This window comes from Gorilla gorilla, chromosome 11 (assembly GCF_029281585.2).
Source record: "Gorilla gorilla gorilla isolate KB3781 chromosome 11, NHGRI_mGorGor1-v2.1_pri, whole genome shotgun sequence".
NCBI lineage: Eukaryota > Metazoa > Chordata > Mammalia > Primates > Hominidae > Gorilla > Gorilla gorilla.
In genome coordinates, this window is record NC_073235.2 from 135507789 (window position 1) to 135521646 (window position 13858).

At 38.1% G+C, this 13858-nt stretch overlaps 1 protein-coding gene across 48 annotated transcripts in view; it reads left to right on the forward strand.

Moving 5' to 3' along the window:
* GIGYF2 (GRB10 interacting GYF protein 2) overlaps positions 1-13858 on the forward strand; it is a 159843-nt gene that overhangs the window by 104431 nt on the left and 41554 nt on the right. For all 48 annotated transcript variants that reach the window (XM_031008459.3, XM_055379800.2, XM_031008461.3 and 45 more), the window contains 5 exons: positions 4029-4195; positions 7277-7368; positions 8793-8900; positions 9935-10035; positions 13175-13275. In XM_031008459.3, coding sequence (XP_030864319.2) covers positions 4029-4195; positions 7277-7368; positions 8793-8900; positions 9935-10035; positions 13175-13275 — 569 coding nt within the window. The remainder of the gene's footprint in view (positions 1-4028; positions 4196-7276; positions 7369-8792; positions 8901-9934; positions 10036-13174; positions 13276-13858) is intronic.

Genomic DNA, 13858 nt, shown 5'->3' on the forward strand with positions numbered 1-13858 from the left:
TAACCTGTTTTTAGAAAAAAAGAATCTAGAATTTTCTGCATAAAAGATTATATCATCTGTGAACAGACTTCTTCCTAATTTGGATGCTTTTTTTTTTTTTCTTGCCCAGTTGCTCTGACTAGAACCTTTAGTACTATCTTGAATAGGGAAGTGGTGAAAGTGGGCATCCTTCCCTAGCTCCTGATGTTAGAGGAAAAGCTTTCAGTCTTTCACTATTGAATATGATGTCCACTGTGGGATTTTTATATATGACTTTTATTATATTTAGTTAGATCTCTCTATTCTTAGTTTCTTGACCCTTATGAAAGGGTGATACTACTTCTGTGTCAATTAAGATGACCATGTGGTTTTTTCCCCCCTTATCAATATGGTATATTACATTGATCAATGTTCATATATTGATGCCTTGAACCATCCTTGCATTCTAGGAATAAATAAATCCCACTTGGATTATGGTGTATAATCTTTTTAATATATTGCTGAATTTGCTTTGCTAGTATTTTGTTAAGAATTTTTGCATCAGTGTTCATAAAGGATATTGGTCTATATTTTTCTTTAGAGCCTTTGTCTGACTTTGATACCAGGGTAATTTTGGCTTCATAGAATTAGTTAGGAAGTGTAGGTAATCTTGCTTCCTTTTCAGTTTTTGGAAAAAGTTTGAGAAGGATTATGATTAGTTTTTCCTTAAATGTTTGGTGCGTTTTTCACCAGAGAAGCCATCAGGGCAGGGCTTTCCTTTGTCCAGAGATTTTTTTTTTTTTTTTTAAAGACAGAGTCTAGCTCTGTCAGCCAGGCTGGAGTGCAGTGGCACAGTCTCAGCCCACTGCAACTGCTGTCTCCCGAGCTCAAGCAGTTCTCCTGCCTCAGCCTCCTGAGTAGCTGGGATTACAGGCGTGTGCCACCATGCCCGGCTCATTTTAGTAGAGATGGGGTTTCACCATGTTGGCCAGGCTGGTCTCGAACTCCTGAACTCAGATAATCTGCCCGCCTTGGCCTCCCAAACTGCTGGGATTACTGGCGTGAGCCACTGTGCCCGGCCTGTTCAGAGATTTTTGATTACTGATTCTAGGTACTAGTCCTTTGATGGATATGTGGTTTGTACATATTTTTTGTCAGCCTTTATCTTCTCATTTCATTCTCTTAATAGGGTCTTTCACAGAGCAAAAAGGTGTAAATTTTGATGAATCCAATAGATAAATGTTTTTCTTTTATAGGTTGTTCTTTTTTGTATTAAGTTTAACAAGAATACTTTGCCTAGCTTTAGATGCCAATGGTTTTTTTTTTTGTGTGTTTGGAAAAATTTTATAGTTTTTATAATTTACATTTAAGTTCATGGTCCATTTTAAATTAATTTTCATATAAGCTAGTTGTTTTTTGTTGTTGTTTTCTCAATGAATGTCCATTTGCTTCAGGACCAAGAATGTCTTTTCTCTCTTAAATTGTTTTCTTTCACCTTTGTCAAAATTTAGTTAAGCATATTTGTGTGGGTCTATTTCTTTGTGGGTCTGTTTCTATTTCTGCTTCTTAATTTTGTCCCATAGATCATTGTCTCTTCCTTCACCAGTACTGTACAATCTTGATTACTGTAGCTGTATAAGTCTTGAAATTGGGTAGACTGATTCTTCCCAGTTTAATCTTCTTTTAAAAAAATTTTTTTTTAGCTTTGTATTTCCTTCGCCTTTCCATAAAAATTGTTAGGATAATTTTGTCCGTATTTACTAAAAATCTTGCTGAGATTCTGATAGGAATTATGTTAAACCTCTCTATCAGTTTGAGAAGACTTGATGTCTTTACCATGTTAGTCTTTTAGTTCATGAACTTGGTATGTCTGTGTTGTTAGATCTTTGATTTCTTTCATCAGTGTTGCATAGTTTTCAGCATACATTCTGTATATGTAGATTTACGTCTGAGCATCTCAGTTTTTTTTTTTCAGTGATAGTAAATGTTTGAGCTCATTTATTAGCTCAAGGAGTTCTTTTTGTTTTCTGTTTTTTTGGGTAGTTTCCTTGAGATTTTACATAGACAGTCATATGTATCCTTTTTTTGAGATAGAGTCTCACTCTGTCACCCAGGCTGGAGTGCAGTGGCACGATCTCGGCTCCCTGCAACCTCTGCTTCCCAGGTTCAAGCGATTCTCCTGCCTCAGCCTTCCAAGTAGCTGGGACTACAGGCATGCGCCACCATGCCCAGCTAATTTTTGCGTTTTTTAGTAGAGACAGGGTTTCACCATGTTGGCCAGGCTGGTCTCGAACTCCTGACCTCAGGTGATCTACCCACCTTGGCCTCCTAAAATGCTGGAATTAGAGGCGTGAACTACTATGCTCAACCTGTATTTTTATTTTCATTCCGTTCTGTGTATTTTAATTTCCCTTGAGACTTCCTCTTTTACCCATGGATTATTTTGAAGTATATTTTTGGGTTTCTAAGTATTTGGAAGATTTCTGTTATTTTTCTTTTATTGATTTCTAGCTTGATTCTTGGTGGTCAAAGAAACATACTATATGTGATTTTTTTTTTTATTTCCATAGGTTTTTGGGGAACAGGTGATATTTGGTTATATGAGTAAGTTATTTAGTGGTGATCTGTGAGATTTTGGTACACCCATCACTCGAGCAGTATACACTGAATATGATTTTAATTTTTAAAAATCTTTTTATGTTTGTTTTATTGCCCCAAATGTGGTCTGTTATTGCTGTATGTTCTTTGGGTAGTTGAAAAGAATATGTATTTTTCTATATTTGGAATGTTCTGTAAAGTCACTTCACTTCTGTTGGTTGATGGTTTTGTTGAATTCTGTAATCTTGTAGATTTTCTGCTAGTTGGTCTATCACGTGGTGGTTACGTCTTCAATTTGTGGATTTGTCTGCTTCTTTTTTTCAGTTCTGTCAGATCCTGTTTTGTATATTTTGGAGCTTTGTTGTTTGGTACATACATATTACAATTCCTGCATCTTCTATGTGTATTGACCCTTCTTTATTACATCTGTCTGTCTCTGATAATTTTCTTTGCTCTGAAGTCAACTTTATCAAACATGAATATAACTTACTTTAAGTTAATATTTGCATGATATATCTTTTTCTCTCCTCGATCTGCCTACTTTGTTATATTTTGTGTGACTTTCTTGTAGATAGCATACTATTAGGTCATGTGTTCTGGTTGCTGGCTTCTTCATCTCCAAATCTGTGATATATGCGATAAAAAGAAAAACCAGGGAATTCACGATCATGTCATCACTGAGACCCCTAGTTAGCCTGCCTTTTTCTCTCCACCTTTCAGTGTTATTTGTTTTATATATTAATACAATGTCCAGGGTTTCTAGTTGTACTTAGAGGAGGAATAGGGAAAAGTACATCTACTTCATTTTCTAAAGTGGAAGTTCCAGGGCTTTGCTTTATTTATTGCCATATCCCTACTGTCTATGTCATATATCATCAATGTTCAGTAAATATTTGTTGAATGAATTAATGGTTTTTAATCAGAGTGAATTTGTGTGTTATTTATGTATATAAAATACTTGATTATTTCATATTATAAAACATTTAGAGAATACTCGTTTTTTTCCCACTACCAAGATCAGAGAGCGAATTATAATTTGTGTTAATTATTGTTTACATTTTGCCCCACTTTCGCTAATCTATGGCAGAAAATGAAAATTGGAGAACGTTTTCAGCCCTGCATGTTTATATTCTTTACGCCTAAATGATACAAAGTCTAGTAAATAGTTAACTCTTCAATTGTATCATACTTTACTGACACATGAATTGTTGTAGAGATTGAGTTAGAGACAGTTATGCTCCTTATAATTGAAGTGCTGCTGATAATTTGGGATGTATAAACACAGACTTTATTTTAAAATTATTTTAGTAGTTAGAAATCTGTTAGCTACCTTTAGAGGTGAATTAAATTAGATAGTATAAAACATTTTGACAGATGCCACCTCGATGAGAATCAGATGCAGGAAATATTTTTTTTCTCTTTGAGTCTGAAAGGTTTCTTATTGTCTTTCTGTTTAATTGGTGCTGTTATAGGTCCCTTCAATAATCAGGAGATGGCAGAATGGTTTCAGGCGGGCTATTTTACTATGTCTTTATTGGTGAAGAGAGCATGTGATGAAAGCTTCCAACCTCTTGGCGATATCATGAAAATGTGGGGAAGGGTTCCCTTTTCTCCAGGACCAGCTCCCCCTCCTCATATGGTAAGTACCTTTCACCTCACCTGGAATACATATTAGTCACGGAAACACTTGATTCTCTTTGAAAACACAACCCAAATATATCATCTAATGAAGGAATTGTAGTTCTTTGAAATTAATGGAAATTGTAAGGGAAAGTCTGAATGGAAGACTGAATACTTAGCTATAATGATCTTTTCAAAACTCGAATAACCTGTGCCCATCCTCTTCACACCCCACCTCCTCCCCAACAGGGAAACGGAATCCTTCAGTAGCATTCCAGCAGATGTAGAATGAAGACCAACATCTTATCCTGGCCTACCTACCAGGTCCTGCAATGCCTGGCACCTTACCTTTCTAAGCTCATTTCAGAGCTTTTACCTTTATCTGCTAGGCTTCAACACAGTTGACCTCTTTGACTTTCTTTGCTTCCTCTAGTTAGAATAAACATTCCCCTCTCTTCCACTTCATTTGCCTCTTGCCTTCTCATTCATAAAGTTTCTAAATTTGAGGTTTGCCTTAAAATAAATGTTACCAGTGCTTCACAATATTTTTAGGGCTTAAAAAAATTAGTTACTGGTATTTTAATTAAAAAATGGAACCATGGCCAGGCACATTGGCTCACTTCTGTAATCCCGGTGTGGGAGGGATTTGGGAGGCCAGAGTTAGAGGATTGCTTGAGCCCAGGAGTTTAAAATCACCCTGGACAACAAAGTGAGACCTGTCTCTACAAATAGTAATGAAATAATAATGATAAAAAACTAGCCGGGTATGGTGGCAATCAGTGGCAGAGATGGGATGATCACTTGAGCCTAGGAAGTCGAGGCTGCAGTGAGCTGTGATTGCGCCGCTGCACTGCAGCTTGGGCAACAGAGTGAGACCCTGTCTCAAAAAAAAATAGTAAAAGGAACCATAATGCTAGTAGAGATCTTTCTAGGGCTCTGACACTGAGGTACTATTGGCAGGGAAACCCTTCGTCCTCTTGGGCTGCTCTTGGACCCCTCTCAGTAGTGTTCCTTTTGGAGGTCTTTCACCTGTACCTCATTTTTTCTTCTCCAGGTTGGACTGTCTGGTGACGGGCTATAGTTAAAAGTTACCATAAACCTTTTTTTTTTTTTTTTTTTTTTTTTTTTTTTTTTTTTAAAGAGATGGAGTCTCGCCATGTTGCCCAGGTCAGTCTCAAACTCCTGGGCTCAGGTGGTCCTCCCACCTTGGCCTTTCAAAGTGCTGGATTTTAGGCATGAGCCACTGCACCCAGCCCATAAACCTTTAGTGTGGACGCTGCATTTCTACAGTAAAGTCACCATTGACTTATTCATCAATTGTATATTGAGGGCCTGTGCCAGGCCTCGTAGTAGGTTCTTAGGAGATGAAGATGAGCAAGACCTAGCCTCTGTAGTCAAGGGAATGTGTAGGTGAGGAAAGTGGCTTTTTTTCCATTTTGTTTCTTTTAAATGTTGATCTTAACCCAGTATTTGATTTCACAATCCACTAATGTGTTGAGACCTATAGTTTGTGGAGAGCAGTGGTCTAGAATGGAAGATTCCTGGGTGAGAGGAATTATTTCTCACACCATCCTAGTTGTTTTAAGTCACAAGAAAAATTATACTGTGTATTGCAGCATATAAATTTAACTTATATATCAAGTTTAAGCATTATTTCCCTTCTCTGAAATTAAGATGAGTTTTGATCTTACACATCTCAGAAGCTAAAAGCTCATCTCTTGGATCTTGGCATACTTGGAGTAGTCCACTTCCCAGTTTCCAGTTAGAGCAGCTGAGCCTCAGTCGTACCTGCATAGGAGGGAAACTGTGCAAAGCCCTGCTTCCTGTCTGTCATTGTCTTTGCCCTGAATATTGTTGATAAGAAGAGAGCCCCACTTCATGATGAATGTATACCTTGAAACTTAGTTTTTCATGTAGACATTTTAGATGAACCTAAGGTAGTAGCTATCCTCCAGTATCGAAAAGCAAGAAAAATGTCTCTGAATTTCAGGTAATCCCTACCCTAAGAAATTGTGTGTCAAGTATCTTATTTCAAACTATAATCAATATATAATAAAGATATAAACTCATGATTTGCCTATTTAGTCTGTCATACTTATACTTTTACTTCTGTTATCTTATACTTCATGTTTCTTTCTCCTAATTTTAACTTTTCATAATTTAAATTCCAGTCATATTATTTCACATATAAGCTAAAAAATTGGTTTTATTTTACTACAACTTATTTTTTCTAATTCATGATGTATTAATAGCAACAGAAACAGTTTATTTTGGGGGAGAGAGTTATAGTTATCAAAGGTTACATACATATATATACATATATACATACATATATATATATTTTTTTGAGACGGAGTCTTGCTCTGTCACCCAGGCTGGAGTGCAGTGGCGCAGTCTAGGCTCACTGCAACCTCTGCCTCCCGGGTTCAAGTGATTCTCCTGCCTCAGCCTCCTGAATAGGTGGAACTACAGGCATGTGCCACCACACCCAGCTGATTTTTGTATTTTTAGTGGAGACAGGGTTTCATCATGTTGGCCAGGCTGATCTCAATCCCATGACCTCATGATCCGCCTGCCTTGGCCTCCCAAAGTGCTGGGATTACAGGTGTGAGCCATCACGCCCGGCCTCTTTTTATATTCTTAACATCTTTAAGATACATACTGGCTCCCTGCATTCCTTATATACCATTATAAAATTCTATAACATTTCCTTTGACCTTTAGATACTTTTACATTTTTCTGTGTTATATCCAGTTTCTCTAATTTCTACATTATCTAATTATACAGTCTTTCAGTTACAGTAATCTGAAGTACAGTTGAACATTCAGCTTTAAGGGCAGGAATGGAGAATGGCAGCTGAAATAAGGACCCTTTCTCACCTTAGGGAATCTTTTATAATATTGACACCACTGTTTCCACTAGATGGCGTTGTTTAGTTTTTAAAGATGTCTGAGTTTTTATTCAAGTGTTTGGGTAAAAGGGTAGAGCTAGGAGGTAAAGGTCTTAGATTCATTTTGATTTCAGATACCTGTACTAAGTGGCTTTTAGGTTCTTTGCAGTTTATTTAATGGTATTTATTTCCTCACCACTTCATTCCTAGGGAGAGCTGGACCAGGAACGACTGACCAGGCAGCAAGAACTCACAGCCTTATACCAGATGCAGCACCTGCAGTACCAGCAGTTTTTAATACAGTAAGAAGAGTAATGCAGTAGGATGTACTGCAGCATGAAAAAGGACTTTAAATAGAATCTGCTCTCAAGTCTCACCTTTTACAGTAGAGAGAACTAACGGCTTATATGGCACTTCAGTCACCCAGCTAGTGGCGTCTTGCCACCATACATTCTAATTTTAGTGTTGTCATTTATTTATTTATTTATTTTTGAGACAGAGCCTCGCTCTGTCATCCAGGCTGGAGTGCAGTGGCATGATCTCGGCTCACTGCAATCTCCGCCTCCCTGGTTCCATTGATTCTCGTGCTTCAGCCTCCTGAGTAGCTGGGACTACAGGCGTGTGCCACCACGCCCAGCCTATTTTTGTATTTTTAGTAGAGATGGGGTTTCACTGTGTTGGCGAGGCTGGCCTCGAACTCCCAGCCTCAAGTGATCTGCCTGCCTCGCCTCCCAAAGTGCTGGGATTACAGGCATGAACCACCACTCCTGGCTTATCTTACTTTTAAATACCAAAAGTTTAGAAGATGACACATAACTTTAATTTTGTAAGCTCTTTAGTTTCTAAGTGCCTCCTGAGTGGCTCAGCTTTGAATGCCACAGAGGAAAAAAAAAATATATGTATATAAGCGAGAGGGTAGGAAAGAAGTTAAAGTTAATTATTTTAGGAGTGGTGTGGAATGATGGCAAAGTCAGGTTTTGTTGTGTCCTTTTTGTAGAAGAAATGAGATTTGCTGTTATTGTGGTGCAGAGGTTGGCAAAGTCTGACCTTTGGGCTAAATCTGGCCTGCTCTCTATTTTTATATTTATAAGCAAAGTGTTACTGAAACAGACACACCTGTTGGTTTGTAGGATGTGTATTGCTGCTTTTGCCTTATGATGGCAGAATTGAGTAGTTGCAACAGAGAGTATATGAGCTGCGTAGATGAAACTATTTACTCTCTGGCCCATTACAAAAGTTTAACCCTGATCTAGTGAAGAGAAATTACCTAAATTTTTCCAAGTTGAAGACGATCAATGTATGAATTTTTATAGAAGTGTTACATTTTTTACAAAGGGTACGTCATATGGAAAAAGCTACTAATTTGAATCTGTTTCATTTTTCATTTGATTTCTGATAAAAGGTTATCTTTGGAGTTTACCAATTTTTGACATTCGTGATTTTAAAAATATTTTCTCTGAATAGACCAGTTTGCACTGAATTGTGAATTTTTTTGCTATCCTCTTTCACTTGGAAACATGCCATGTATGAGTTCAGTTCTTTCTAGAATGAAGCATAGAATTTTCTATGTGTCTATTATCATAATGAAGAATTATAAAATATATTTGATAGCTATTTCTAATAATGTTTCCTGGGGGGCTTTGAATTGAACTTTGTCTTTCAGCATCTCAGCCATGTGAACTAAGTGTGGATTGACAGGTTATACTTTTTTTTTTACTTTTTGAAGACAACAATATGCACAGGTTTTGGCCCAACAGCAGAAAGCAGCCCTGTCTTCCCAGCAGCAGCAGCAGTTGGCACTTCTTCTTCAACAGTTTCAGACCCTGAAGATGAGGTTGGTGGTCATTCCATTATGTGTCATATAGGGTGCATGTGTTGTGAAAGAAAGAGAAGAAAGGAGAAATTCTGGTATAGTGTGTGATTTCTGGCACCGGAACACTGCCGACACATACCTGCATGTTGTATGTAAAAAAGTGTATTTAAAAAAAATATTTCAGGTGGAGATAAGCGTTTATTTGGTCTTTTACTCATAGAGATAAATTTGATTAAAAGACCAAAGAATAATGGGAACACTTGAGAAACAGTGTCATCTTGTGGAACCTGCGACAGAAAAACTGTAGCCTAGGATTTTAATTTCACTTTTACTTATAGTATCTCAAAGTATTAGCCACACCACACAAGGTTGAAATTTTCTAGAACTCAAAAGCCATTAAGGTAGGTCTAAGGAAAAGGAAATTATGCTAGAAGTCTAGAAGAAATTTCTGCTGTTTCAGATTATCGTTCAGAGTAATATTTCTCCTGAACAAGTATCAGTCACTGCTCTTAAAAATCTTATTGTCTCATTAAGCCAAAACTGTTTATATTTCTTTTGAGCCTTAACCCATCCCATGAGGTAGGCAGTTTAGGTGGTAGGAGCTCCATTTTATGGATGGGCAAACTGGGACTCTGAGAGGCTGTAGGACTTGATTAATGTAACACACAGGAAACTCAGAACTAAAATGCAGACCTTTTTTCATTATAATATGCTGTCTCTGTGACTTCTATTGAGATGATCTGGGTTTTTTAAGATATGGATATACAGTATCTTTAAGATATACATATCTTTTAAGATATGGATATACAGTGGGTATATCCATCATTTAGAAGTCAATATGTATTACCATAGAGGATTCCAGAAGTGTGATCATTGTGCCCTTCTCTTTGTTCCACCCCAAACTGCTTTGGTAGTGTTAAGTTTTAGTAAAAGAGTGAAGGCGTTTTCTAGCCAAATAACCTGGAGAACCTGCTAATCTAGAAATTCCTCTTCATCTTTTTTTTTTTTTCCTGCAAATGACAAGAACAAGTTAATTTTTTATTTCCCTTTTGCAGAATATCTGATCAGAACATCATTCCCTCAGTAACTAGGTCTGTGTCCGTGCCAGATACTGGCTCTATCTGGGAGCTTCAGCCAACAGCTTCACAGCCTACAGGTAAAAACTTAGATTAACCTTTAGTACCACTCTGAGGATTCAGAGTCTAATAATAATTTTACAATTCAGTTCTTAAAAAATATATTAGGTTTCTGAATCCATTTTGTATTTGATATTAACAAAAGGTCCATTTTTTACTAGATCCAAGCAATATTGAAGGTGTTACTGAAAATATACTTTTAAGGATTTGTTTGAATTTATTTAGTGGATTTTTTTTGAGTCAGCATCTCTTTTATGTTGTTCTGATCAGTGTGGAAAAATCATTTAAATTATCTTCGATCTCTTTAGCCAGATCGGGAAAAAAAGCATACATAAAAACATAGTAATGGTGACCTATTCTTTTGAGTTAGGAATTAATACAAGCTAGGTAGGCATGGTGGTGTGTGCCTGTAGTGCTAGCTACTCAGGAGGCTGAGATGGGAGGATTACTTGAGCCCAGGAGTTCCAGGCTGCAGTGAGCTGTGATCATGCCAAGGCATTTCAGCCTGGGCAACAGAGCAAGACTCTAAGAAAGAAAAAAAAAAAAAGTAATTGGTGTTAACAAACACTGTAGGTACCCAGAAATTTTGGGAAAAGAAAAACCTGCTATGAATTGAGCACCTTTTCTCATTTTTATATTTTTACATCAAATTAGAAAATTTGGGGTTGAGATTATTTTAAGTCTTGGTATGGGTGAAACACCGCTGTTCCTTTGCTTTCTTTTTTTTTTTTTTTTGAGACAGACTTTTGCACTGTCGCCCAGGCTAGAGTGCAGTGGTGCATTCTCAGCTCACTGCAACCTCCACTTCCCAGGTTCAAGCGATTCTTCTGCCTCAGCCTCCTAAGTAGCTGGGATTAATTACAGGTGTACGCTATCACACCTGACTAATTTTTATATTTTTAGTAGAGACAGGATTTCACCATTGTGGCCAGTCTGGTCTCAAAGTGACCTCAAGTGATCTGCCCACCTTGGCCTCCCAAAGTGCTGGGATTACAGGTGTGAGCCACTGCGCCCAGCTGAGCACCTCTGTTTCTTATGGTCTAAATACTTGCAGAGATGGATAGTTTGGTCCATGGGTAGTCCTTTCAAGAGATTATACTTGGTGTTGAAGATCCTCAAGAACTATAGGCCTTGGTGGAGTTTTTCTAGAGCTGTTGAGCCATTCAGGTCATGGTTCTGTTGTTAACACTGACCCCGCAGATTATTGCAGAAGGATGATTGTCTTCCCTCATCGACTTTCCATGCTGTTTGTACCTTATTTTTTCTTGGTAGCCATTTATAGTTAGGATGTTAAGAATACAGGTTGAGTACCCATCCCTAATCCAAAAGTCCACAATCCAAAATGGTTCAAAATCTAAAACTTTTTGAGCATTGACATGATTTCACAAGTGGAATTTTTTTTTTTTTTTTTTTTTTTTTTTGTTGGAGACAGAGTCTTACCGTGTTGCCGAGGCTGGTGTGTAGTGGCACAATCTCGGGTCACTGCAACCTCTGCCTCCTGGGTTCAAGAGATTCCCCTGCCTCACTCTCCTGAGTAGCTGGGATTACAGGCACCCACCACCACGCTTGGCTAATTTTTGTATTTTTGGTAGAGACGGTTTCACCACGTTGGCCAGGCTGATTTCAAACTCCTGGCCTCAAGTGATCCGCCTGCCTCTGCCTCCCAAACTGCTAGGATTACAGGCATGAGACATGGTGCCCAACCCATGATTGGACAATTTTACACGTAAATACTTAACACAAACATTTTTTTCATACCTCAAATTATTTAAAAATGTTGCATTAAACTACCTTCAGGCTAGCTGGGTGTGGTGGCTCACGCCTGTAATTCCAGCACTTTGGGAGGCCGAGGTGGGTGGATCACGAAGTCAGAAGTTCGAGACCAGCCTGGCCAAGATGGTGAAACCCCATCTCTACTAAAAATAAAAAAAAATTAGCCAGGTGTGGTGTCGGGCACCTGTAATCCCAGCTACTCTGGAGGCTGAGGCAGGAGAATCGCTTGAACCCTGGAGGCGGAGGTTGCAGTGAGCCGAGATCACGCCACTGCACTCCAGCCTGGGTGACAGAGTGAGACTCCACCTCAAACCCCCCCCACCCCCCCAAAAAAAAGTACCTTCAGGCTATGTCTATAAAGTGTATATGAAAGATTAATGAATTTTATGTTGGATCTTATCCCAGAGATAGCTCATTATGTATATGCAAATATTTCAAAATCTGAAAAAATCCAAAATTTGAAATGCTTCTGGTCCCAAGCATTTTGGATAATGGATCCGCAACCTGTATTCTGCAGTGTTTTGGAAACTTTTAAGTACTGTAGTAAACAATTTATCTCTTTGGGTTTATATGCAGTCAAGATCCTTTAAAAATAGTCCATTGGTTTTATACAGACAATATTTGATAGTATATAAATAGACTATGATAGGAATGTAGAAATTAGAGAATGCTGAAAAGTCGTGCTAGAAAACTTCGCTGGCAATAGGAAAATGAACTCAGAAACCATTATCTGTTTGTTTACTTCCAAATGTGATCTTGCAGTGCCCTTCAGGTTAGCAGGACCAGGTCTCACTTGTAAGACCTGCCTGGCCTTTCCAGAGGTCTCCACAGCTCCAGCTGTAATGCTTACTTGCACTCCCTCTTTATTGAGATGAAATTCACTTAACACAAAATTAACCATTTTAAAGTGAATACTTCAGTGGCATTCACAATGTTGTGCAACCACCTACTTCTCTCTAGTTGGTGTGCAGTAAGAGGCTGTATGGTTGCTGGAAATCTATGTGCTTTGGAGTGTAATACACTGGGATTTAAATCCTGGCATGGCCACATGCTTGCCATGTGCCCTTGGGAGTGTTAGAAACTACTTCTGACCCTTAGTTTGTTCATCTGTAAAAATGGGGGTATGAATAGAAACATTATAGGGCTTTGTAAGGATGAAGTTAATTCACTGATAAATACCTGGTACTTCCCTTCATTCTAGATGTGTTGAAGGATATTCACAGAAACTAGAGTCCATTGGCAGTTCAGTCTTCTCAGACGCAAAACAGATGTGTTTGGTGGAGCTCATTTAGGCACAGGGAAGCAGCTTTTTTCATGATTCCTATGAATATGTCACCATGTGTGTAAGCTCTGTCATTCCTCGTTCTTTCTTTTGTTGTCTTACAGTTTGGGAAGGTGGTAGTGTATGGGATCTTCCTCTGGACACCACGACACCAGGCCCTGCCCTGGAACAGCTTCAGCAGCTAGAGAAGGCCAAAGCTGCAAAGGTCTGAAACTCATTCTTCTGCAACAGTGCATTGTCATCTGGCTGCAGGACATAAACATTGCTGTTTATTCATCTCTCTAGCTAGCTATACTTTTTACTTTCAGTTTACTGCTGCTTAGCTGGTATAAGTACATTCATATTGTATCTTTACTGTGCTCTCTTCTCCCAAAAAAAAAAACTCAAAACAGAATTTAAATTACTATGTTTGATTTGGTTAGTTGGCACATTGTTGATTATAGACACATATATATTTTAGGTAACATTATTCATGGTATGAACATTTGTTATAAGTAACAAGAATGTGAGAAAATATCCACTACATTGTTTATGAGACTCCTGATATGTGGCATGAGTTCTCCCATTGAATCTTTGTAGTGGTATTTGTTTATATTTCTTAGTATCCTCAGACGTAGCAGCCAAAAAGCCTGACATTAACATTAGATTGTGTGTACCATTCACATTTTTTGGAGGAGCTAAATCTTGAATTTTGGTTTTGGTACTTGCCAGAAAAGAGTGTCTACATCAATACCTAATGTCATTGTAATGATTTCTAGGTTCTCAGGTGTACAAGAGTGTTGTTGCTG